At 43.7% G+C, this 10,444-nt stretch overlaps 1 protein-coding gene across 1 annotated transcript; it reads left to right on the top strand.

The window, feature by feature from the left end:
- The first annotated feature begins 3,979 nt into the window (after positions 1–3,979).
- On the top strand, positions 3,980–7,740 carry LOC115150832 (protein snail homolog Sna). Its single transcript, XM_029694547.1, has 3 exons — positions 3,980–4,316; positions 4,898–5,410; positions 6,184–7,740. The coding sequence occupies exons 1-3, from the start codon at positions 4,241–4,243 to the stop codon at positions 6,369–6,371; spliced, it is 777 nt and encodes a 258-aa protein (XP_029550407.1). The 5' UTR covers positions 3,980–4,240; the 3' UTR covers positions 6,372–7,740.
- Positions 7,741–10,444: the final 2,704 nt, after the last annotated feature.

Genomic DNA, 10,444 nt, shown 5'->3' with positions numbered 1-10,444 from the left:
AAGGATGGGACACCACCATTTAACACACCCTGCAACTCTTCTGACGTCAAGTCTCGCACACACAAATACCTCTCTGCAGCTGCCATCACAACCTCTATTTTCTGCGACTTAACGTTCCATCCCTGCAGTACAGTTGATAACCATTGCCAGAAATGCTAAAAATCAAATCTTACTGAAACATACAGTACCAGTCAAAAGTTTGGACACACCTACTCATTCAAGGGTTTGTCTTTCATTTTTAAACTATTTTCTACATTGTAGAATAATAGTGAAGACGTCAAAACTATGAAATAACACATATGGAATCATGTACTAACCAAAAAAGTGTTAAACATATATTTTATATTTGAGATTCCTCAAAGTAGCCACCTTGATGACAGCTTTGCACACTCTTGGCATTCTATCAAACAGCTTCACCTGGAATGAGGTCGGTAATTGTGGAGGTCAGGTCATCTGATGCAGCAGATGCTGGGGGGGAGGGGGGGGGGGGTACATTTGCCTCTATACTCCACACACACACACACACACTGGCGGCAGAAGAGGCAATTGCCTCAGGTCTTACATCATCACATCATTAAGGGGCCTCGTGAGTTGGTCAAAATAATAATACAAAATATCCACTTGAGGTCCCCCCCCAAGCTCCACTTAAGGCATAATAAATACATATGAATAAAATCCCCATCAAAATACTTCTGTTAGGGATATTGTATCTTTTGAAATTCCACATCTGCGGTGGAAGGGGTCGACACTACTTACCACCAGTGGTGAAAAAAGTACCCAATTGTCAAACTTGGGTGAAGGTAAAGATACCTTAATAGAAAATGACTCGAGTAAAAGTGAGTCACCCTGTAAAATATTGCTTGAGTAAATGTCTAAATGTATTTGGTTTTAAATATACTTCAGTGTCAAAAGTAAATGTAATTGCTAAAATATACTTAAGTATCAAAAGTTAAAAGTAAAAGTACAAATAATTTCAAAGACAGCACCATTTTATTGTATGTTTTATTTCCTTACGGAAAGCCAGGGAACATTCCAACACTCAGACATAATTTACAAACGAAGCATGTGTGTTTAGTGAGTCCATTGGACCCTTTTCCTGTCTTGCTAAGCGTTCAAAATGTAACTTTTTGGTACTTTTTGGTGTCAGGGAAAATGTATGGAGTAAAAAGTACATTATTTTCTTTAGGAATGTAGTGAAGTAAAAAAAAAAAATAGTAAAAAAAAATAGTAAAGTACAGAACCCCAAAAACTACTTAAATAGTACTTTAAAGTATTTTATAACCAGTGGCGATTATAGCATGTAAATCTTGGTGGGGCAAAACGACAAACACATTTTTTGATGCATGCCAGCAAAGCCACAACACTAAACATTATGTTAATTGCACTATAGCGGTGACAAACATTGCCCACAAACTGTTAGGGCCTACATAAAGCTGTCCCAACAGCAGAGCTTTCTTTTCATCACCATGGAGTGAATCCTTACCACTGCTACACCTGGCTATCAGCGGAACCTTGTCTGGCAGCGAAACAGTTAATTCAGCCTCATTTACTGCCCTTTAAAAAACATAGCTGAAATGGCTGACTTGCTTAAACAAATATGGTTTCTAATGACAATTGAAATGTACAAACTATAGCATAAAAGGATGACAAGCAGATAAGAGGCAATCCATAATTTTGATTAAGACATTCATGAGTGAGCTAGGATGGACGTAGTCAATATAACTATTTGTTCAGCACTTTTGAAATGTACAGCGACAGAATTCAGAACATGGGCCGTTCTTACAGTATTCTCCCTGTACACCAGGTCAGAACCGTAGGATAAATAAAAGGGGCATATAAGAAGACAATGAAAGCTCTTCTAATATTTGACAATTACATTTCTCTAAAACAGGTTATAGGCTACATGTGCACCACCAAGTCAGAACAGTAGGCTAAGTTATGAGAGGAAAAGTCACCAAATTGTTAGGGTTGAGGCACATGGGCTACTAACATCTTACTACACAACAAACACTTAGTATTACTTTCTTAGCTACAGTATACATATCTCCCTGGCATATTACATCATTTATGCAGCAGCATACAAGACGTTTTTGGACTCACCTTGTTGTGCTGTGCTCACCAGAACAGGAAGATGGCGCGGCGGTCCTTCTTGTGGACACATTTTGTCATTAAACTTTGTCATCGAAGTCTGGCATTCTCTGGATTTATGGTGCTTTCAAGACAACTGGGAACTCTGAAAAAAACAAGGTCGAAACATGACGTCAGGGATCTTCAGGTCGGAGCTCTAGAAAGAGGCCCGAGTCCGTGACTTTGAATATCGAGTTCCCAGTTGTCTTGAACTCACTGAAGTCTGAGATTTCCCAGTTCTGAATTTCCAGTTGTTTTGAACGTGACAGAATTGGCAGCATGGTCAATGTATTGAACCTTTTCTGGCCCATGGTGTGTTTCAAGTTATTATTAATTATTTTAAGCTTGGAAAAGAGAACCTTAAACCCTGTCTTGGACCACACACCCTCTCCACTGAATTGCAGGCTAGTGATTGTTTTACAAAGCTTGCAGTTTGCCACTGATTCCTTCCAAACCACTCATTGTTAAATTTGCGATTTCCAACTTGTTGTGTCATCGGCAATGTCCAATTGCCGATGAGCACCGATACGTTTTATCTATAATTTATTTTCATATTTATTTATTTTTATTTATTTATTTTATTTAACCTTTTTGATTAGGCATATGACAAGGATTGAAAAGGATTTGCCAGTAGATTGTCAACTTGATTCATGATGATGACTGCATTCTAGCTTGCTAGCTAAGATTTTGAAAGTATGATGTTGTCATGATCCGTCCAATCAAAGCTACGTTAGATAATGTGATTTGACATCCTTTTATCTGTGGCCAATGACCTTGTGCCTTCTTGGATGGGCACTTCTAATGTAAGTCTATAGCAGCACCCAAGGGGCTTACATTTTCGAGCTCTCCCTGTAGATTTTGCAGTGATGTAGTGTCCCCATGAGTGACAGAGCACTGAGCCAATCATGGTGCAACTAGAGAACATTACCAGCCCTTACACTCAGTAACTTACACTGGCTGCCCCACCACAACAGAAAGCACTGAGCTAGGCTGAAACACTTGTATTTTGAAACACCTGCAAGCTCAATGCAGATGTAGGACATATTGTGTGAACTTGTCGATCTGAAACCTGCTGATATTGAACTTGATTCAGATACCATTTCCACCCAAAAGGTGGCGTCATGAAACTACCAGCAGCAAATGAGGCACTGGTACCGGTAAATCAGGTGTATTTTCTTGACATAATGCGTGCTTGCCAAGTGTTAGTATTCACACAATACTAAAACAATTTTCTTATCTGAATAAGGGGTCTGTTATCCAAATGTTGCATGTTGAACATGCTGAACAAAACCATTAGAAAGGCCAGTCACACCCTTTGTGACCTGGCCTATAGCGCCTATGTAGGCTAGCATTGATAGAATCGGCACACACCAAACCATCATTCTTTTGTTTTAGACATACTGACGTCTTAAAGAACAAGCATTATTGTCTTGAAGTCGATTAAGACAATAATGCTTGTCTGTATAGTGATCTGACAAGGTTGTGCAATAGTCTCCATACAAGGTCACATTTTTTTAAATGTTTTTTTTTTAACCTTTATTTAACTAGGCAAGTCAGTTAAGAACGATCACGGCCAGGTGTGATATAGCACGGGATCGAACCAGGGTCTGTATGGACGCCTCTAGCACTGCGCCATTCGGGAGCAAATAGGGCAACGTGTTTATGCACGAGTTTTAGAAGCGCGCTATTGCCCGCAAGTGTGACATTTGCATAATTGAAATAGCCAATACTATTGCATGATGTGTGTTATCTGCAGGTCAATGCGATCAAAAGGCCGGGTGAACGCTTTGGGGGACATGTTTTTGTTTAGGAATGGGTAAGCGAGTGGTCTCATCCTGCGCTCATACGGAGGTGGGGTGTGCCCTCAGGGCGTCAGAGTATTTCAGCAGAGGAGAGAGCAGCATTTTGGAGACAGTCCGTTATTTAGACAGTCACACAGTGGTCCACAGTTGAGCAGGCTGAGACAAACGGGTAGACTATAAGTTTCAACGATATATTATTCTTCATATACCGCTATTCTCATGTTTGTCTAAGTCGTAGACGTCTGTCTATTTGCAAAGTTTGAACCTGTGACTGGTGGATATTTTACGAACATATTAAGCAAAGTGGAAAAATGCCTCGGTCTTTCTTGGTCAAAAAGTATTTCGCCAATAAAAAACCCAACTATAGTGAACTGGAGTGTCAAAATGGTGAGTAGCTTTACGTTATTTTTTAATTGTATGAAGTAGAATGCATTACATAAATACATAAAACATTACAGAATAGGTAGCCACCTGTTTTCTCTATTATTTTTCCTTACAATAAACCTCTGGGGATATGTTTTACTTGATCCACTTTTACTTGTGTTGCCCAAACGTAAACTGTCTCCACGTTGGCAACCTTTACAAATCATATTCTATTTTTTCAAGTAGGCTAAGGCTCGTTGTAAAAATAGGCAGTTCCCCCTAAACTGCACAGAGCTACAATACATTTTTTCTACCCCATGTGAATACGTGGGAGGAAATGGCCCATGAAATCTCTGCCTGGCTGAATCTCTAATGTTTCTGGTGTAAAATGCTCTGGAATTTTATAAAGATATCACAGAGAAACCTGACAGGCAGTTGTTGCTTTACAAGTTGAAAATATATGACCTATCCAAACTTCATGTTATCTATTCATTGTGTTGTGTTCCAGTTACATGAATTATATGTCCATGATGAAAACATCTCAGTATCTGTCAGCTGTGCTGTAAATGTATCTCTATAACCTAACCCTCTTCCTAATCCCTCAGCCACCTCACTTGAAAGGTACCCACTAGCTGAGCTTCCAGCAGGGGACAATAACTCAGCTGCCACCTGTTACACAACAGGACTGGTATGGGACGTGAGCTTCCTTCCAGCCCTCTACGTCCCCACATCCCCCACTGATGCCTCTCCCACCCCCGGTCCCCTGGACCTCAGCTCCCCCTCCAGCCTCAGCAGCAGTGCCAGTAGCAGTGGGGAGGAGGATGAGGGGCGCACCTCTGACCCACCCAGCCCCGAGCCCACAGACACCTATCACCCCCCCCAGCGCCCCAAACGCACAGGCATCAAGAGCCATGGGGCCCTGACCGAGGACGAGAGAGTGGCCCCAGTCACTGCAGCAAGGCCAGCCTTCTTCTGCAAGCACTGCCCTAAAGAGTACACCAGCCTGGGGGCTCTGAAGATGCATATCCGCTCGCACACACTACCCTGTGTCTGCCCCACCTGCGGAAAAGCCTTCTCCAGGCCCTGGCTGCTGCGCGGCCACATTCGCACACACACAGGTAAGAAGTCCTACACTCTCCATTGGGTATTACTTTGGTAGAAGGCAGGGGCAATTATTCAGTTAATTAGATCAACACTTGCAGTTTGACCAACAAGCCCAAAGTGATTTGTATTGATCACTCATTGTGTTCTACCACACTGTAACAATGACTCCCTGAGAAGTATCTTATCATTGGCTACTCTGTGAGACAACAGAATGCATGATAACATTGTGATGAAGGGGACAAAGAACATAAGGAATCTTTCAGCTTTCAAACTGCCCACTTACCACCAGCAGCAACTTGAAAGTAGTAATCTAATTTTGGCACTGATTTAATCATGTTAATTCAAGTGTGGTCCTGATCCTGACACCAGATTCATATTACCCTTTTAAATGAGCTGTATTCACAGAGGTGTTAATGAACCCCTCTGGTGAGCTCAGAGACAGCCAAATTGATGTAGTTGTGTGTATTGCTAATCAAAGCGAAGGTTCACAGAACCCGTCTCATACACAGGCTTACAATTTTTAAATGTGTTCCTTTATTTAACTATAGTCAGTTAAGAACAAATTCTTGATTTCCCATGACGGCCTACCGGGGAGCAGTGTGTTAACTGTCTTGATCAAGGGCAGAACGACAGATTTTTACCTTGTCAGCTCGGGGATTCAATCCAGCAACCTTTCAGTTACTGGCCCAACGCTCTAACCACTAGGCTACCTGCCACCCTGAAACATCACACAGTTAGTGACATGCATCTCTATCCAATGCTCCTCCAACCATCTCCTCCTTCTCAGGTGAGCGGCCGTTCTCCTGCCAACACTGTAACCGTGCCTTCGCCGACCGCTCCAACCTGCGGGCGCACCTGCAGACCCACGCTGAGGTGAAGAAGTACCAGTGTGGCGTGTGTTCCCGTACCTTCAGCCGCATGTCCCTCCTCCAGAAACACAGCGCGGTCAGCTGCTCCACCTCCTCCACAGCGTGAGCAGGAAGGGGCCATGGAGTTATCCCCACAGAGACCTCAGGGCGGTAGGGGAGTCTACAGACTCATATCACCAGCAAGACCAGAGGAGCCTGAACCAATCTGCCAACAGAGACCATGAACTCACCGTTAACTAGTAGGAGAGGAAGTTGACCCTGACTCCTATCTCTTTGGATGGAACTTCCACAGCCATCTCAGTTTCAATCTCATTTAAAGAAGAAGAACATTTTTCAAACTCCTCCCATTTCAAGTCTGGTAGATATTTTTGGACTGTAAGTAACTCTGTACTCCTGCCATTCTCCCAGTCCCAACTTAGTTTTATCCTCATATACAGTAGTGGATTCATGAGGGTTAGTGGTGCCATTGTTTTTGTCTATCCCGGCCTTTGTCCTGGCCAGGCAAGCTCAGGATCATCGTGGCCTAGACACAGCTGCTGAGAGAGGTAGGGGTGCGTGTGTGAGATACATCTCTCAGCATGGCGCACACACACACACACACACACACACACACACACACACACACACACACACACACACACACACACACACACACACACACACACACACACACACACACACACACACACACACACACACACACACACACACACACACACACACACACAGCTGTCCCTGGTAGAGTGGTGTAGATAGACAAGGTGCTAACAGGTGCTATGGCCCTGACCTTCACTGGGCTGATAACAGGTGACTTCCACCTCCCCCAGAAAGAGGAAGTATGTCATCATCACAAAGAGGATGGGGTCCGTTGGTCCCTTTGTATGCATGTCTCCAGTGGGTGCGTCTTAAGCTTTTACTTTGACTACATCAAGCCCAGATGTAATCTGATGTGTTTCAAAGACAGGATAAAGCCATTTGTTTCTGTTGTTATTCCTTATGGAAGCTCTCAGCTTTCAATGTCGTTTTAATTCCTGAATGATAATCTAAGCCATGCACTCCAGGTTACCACAGTGTTAATTATTGCCATTGTTCTCTACAATGATCGCGAGAACAGTCTTTCCCATGCCATTTTTTGTAAGATATAAACTTGTTTTATGAAATGTATTATTTCTAAACCAAAGATGTGCCTTCTTGTCTCTGCTGGTAGTATTACTATTATGCATCAAACAGTCAGAACTGTGGGGAAGGAGGGGACCAAATGACATGTCTGAAATGTTTACATCATAGAGGCACGGTTTCACAGCCCTGGCTGTACATGGGTGAATTTTACATTTCCTAAACCTTTTATGGTTTGCAGTGCAGTGTCCAGATTGTATGTAGTCTTATTTTTACTGTGTTTGTGTTTTTCACTTCTATTTCAATTATTTCATAGCTGATGGATTTGCATTCAATAAAATAATTTATGTTTATAAAAAGTATTGTTTTACCTTTTTTTTTTAACGAGAGTCTAGCACTACTTATACAACAACCATATATGCATGTTTGGTTAGAGACTGTTAATTAGAATCGGGCTATCTTTCAACAACTGTAAATGTAGCCTGTTGGGAGTGAATGAGCAGTTTGAATTGCCCATTGTGACGTTTAGTCGGAGGCAGGTGTGCAGGTGAACACACTGAGTGATGGACAAGGACTACTGCATACACCGGCTCAATGTCTCCATCTCTCCACCTGCCACCGCCTCCTGCAGCCACTGTGCAAACAGTGTGTGTGTGCGTGTGCAAGTGTGAAAGAGAGAGTAGATTTGTTGGCCAACATTCATCTTATTTAAACTTGTTCCAGGTCTGTATTTCCTTAGTTGAGGGAGTTGAAGCTCCTACTATGTAGCCCAGACAGTGAGTCGGAGTCTGTTTAGCCAGGAGAGTCTTAAGTTCCCATGGTTCTCTGAGTGATCAGGGGGTGGGTTTCCCAAAAACATCGTAGCACAAAGATCATCTTTCGTCCATTTAGATTTAATGGAATTAAGATCTTAGTGCTATGATGCTTTTGGGAAACCTAGCCCAGGTCTGGTCATAGAGCAGCGAGGGTGCGTGGGCTGCTGCCGAGGGTGAGGTAAGCTGTTCCACTCAGCCTCTCTGTCTGCTGGAGCTTCTAGCCACACGGTTCTTAAACTCCAAATGTTCTTCTCGGTCAGGGAAATATTCACTGAGCAGGAGATAAGACTTATGTGGCGAGCTCTAGACATTTGGTCATACTGCTGTGTGCTAACAAAGAGTCCGATATGGAGTGAGAGGTCTGGGAGGTGGATTAATAGTTCAATCATTTGGTTGTTACCATTGCGCCTTTGACCTGGATGTTCTTATACAGCAGGCCTATTAAGTTCCAGCTGCTTGGAATGAATTCAAAGTGGTTTTATGATGTGAATTGTTAGCGTGTCCTCAGGCGAGGGTGTCGGCTCGGCTAATAAAATCACACAGCATTGCAAGTTGAAGTGAGTTAACGGTTTTAGTCAGATTATGCTCTCTAGTTAACTTATTAATGCTACATTGGAATCACTCATTCTGCTGTATGAATAATGTCTCTGTAGTGTAACTTGCTTCTTGCCACAAAGCTTATATAGTAGGCCTACCATTTTGAAAGCCAGCCACCAGTTGAACCCCCAACATATCATAACCCTCACCACACTCCAAGTTACTGTATATATTCATCTTTTTGGGGGAAATTAAAACAGTACATGCTCCCCCACTCACTCCGTTGGGAGATTAGAATGCCTGGTTCTGAAATGTGAGAACTTTTTCCTGCTGCAGGCTTCCCAGTGCCAGAACACTCACTGTAATTTACCAAAGGGGCTGCTATTTATGCCATTAAGTGTTTAACATTCCAGAGCCCCACAGGGTTTGTGTATTCTTCTCTCTCTCTCCCTGCCTCTGGCTGTATATCTATTTATGTACGTATATGTGTTGAGCGTGAAGTGTCCCTGCAGAGAAGCAGCTCTCTCTCTCTCTCTTCATAGGAGGCTCAGCTCTCCCCCTCAGAGACAGGCCGGCAGGAAATGGGAGTTTACATTGGCCTACTTCACCCAAAAAAGACAGGCTAGGAGCCGAGGAGCTCAAGTGCTAACCCTCACTGCTTACTGCCACTGCACCATATCCCATCCCCCCACTGTTCTCCACTGCCCCACCCACGCCCGCTCCCAGGCCCAGTCCCAGTCAGGGGGAGAGAGAGAGCGGCCTTCAGTGCAGCAGCAGCCAGGGCTTACAGTGGGCTCTGGGCCTGGGATACAGGAAGGAGCTGTCAGCCTCCCATAAACACGACTCATCCTGCGCCGATGACACAGAGGGCCTGGGGGTATCGCTCCCCGGCCACCCCGCTGCCAACCTGCCGTTTTACACTGTGTGCTGCTAAGTTCTAGACTTGTGGAATCCTACGGGGCTTTCCTTCAGGCGCCGGTCCCCGTCTGTGGTTATCTTCTCTGCATGTTTTCCTACACAGCAGTGAAGTACGCTGATTTCAGGGGCCGTTACGCTGTTTTTTCAATGTGGTGCCGTGCCGAGAAATAGAAACTCAACAGCAGAGGGAACGGACTAAAAGTAGCAGTTCTCAGGAGAAATGTAAAGTATAATTGAAATATTTTCTGTTGATTGTCTTTATAAAATTAACTAGGGTGTGTTTTATTTGCAATAAAGTTATAATCTCCTCCTGAGTAGCTCTCTAAGCACCTCTCATCCTGTGTATACTCCCCCACCCTCGTATCCTATATAAAGTCTTCATAATAGTCTCCTCTCTGCCTGTTGCCTGTGGAGAGGAAGCTCAGACCAACGAACTCACCCAGATGTGAAAATCTAGCCTGTTAAGTCTCCTCTGTCTGTAAATAGGCCAAGGACAACCACTGCATCTGGTAAATAAAGAACCCAACAACAGTAACACCACAAGTATGCCTAATGATGGATTTCATCAGGGTTTGGAGTCTGCCTGAGGCCAGGATTGGAGAGGTGGTTGAGTGGTTGGGGGGGAGGGGGGGTGCATATTAAAGAGTAATGAATCACACACTCAGTCACAGGGTCGCCGTGGATGAATGTGCTCTCTGTTTTCCTGGAGTCTGGAGTTTACTAACTGATGACGCAGGCTGCACTTGATCAGAGACATGTGTTGCTGTGGACTCTGTGCCAGTGAGAAGCAAGG

Source organism: Salmo trutta, chromosome 16, assembly GCF_901001165.1.
Source record: "Salmo trutta chromosome 16, fSalTru1.1, whole genome shotgun sequence".
NCBI lineage: Eukaryota > Metazoa > Chordata > Actinopteri > Salmoniformes > Salmonidae > Salmo > Salmo trutta.
This window is presented reverse-complemented; position numbering and strand designations above follow the sequence as displayed.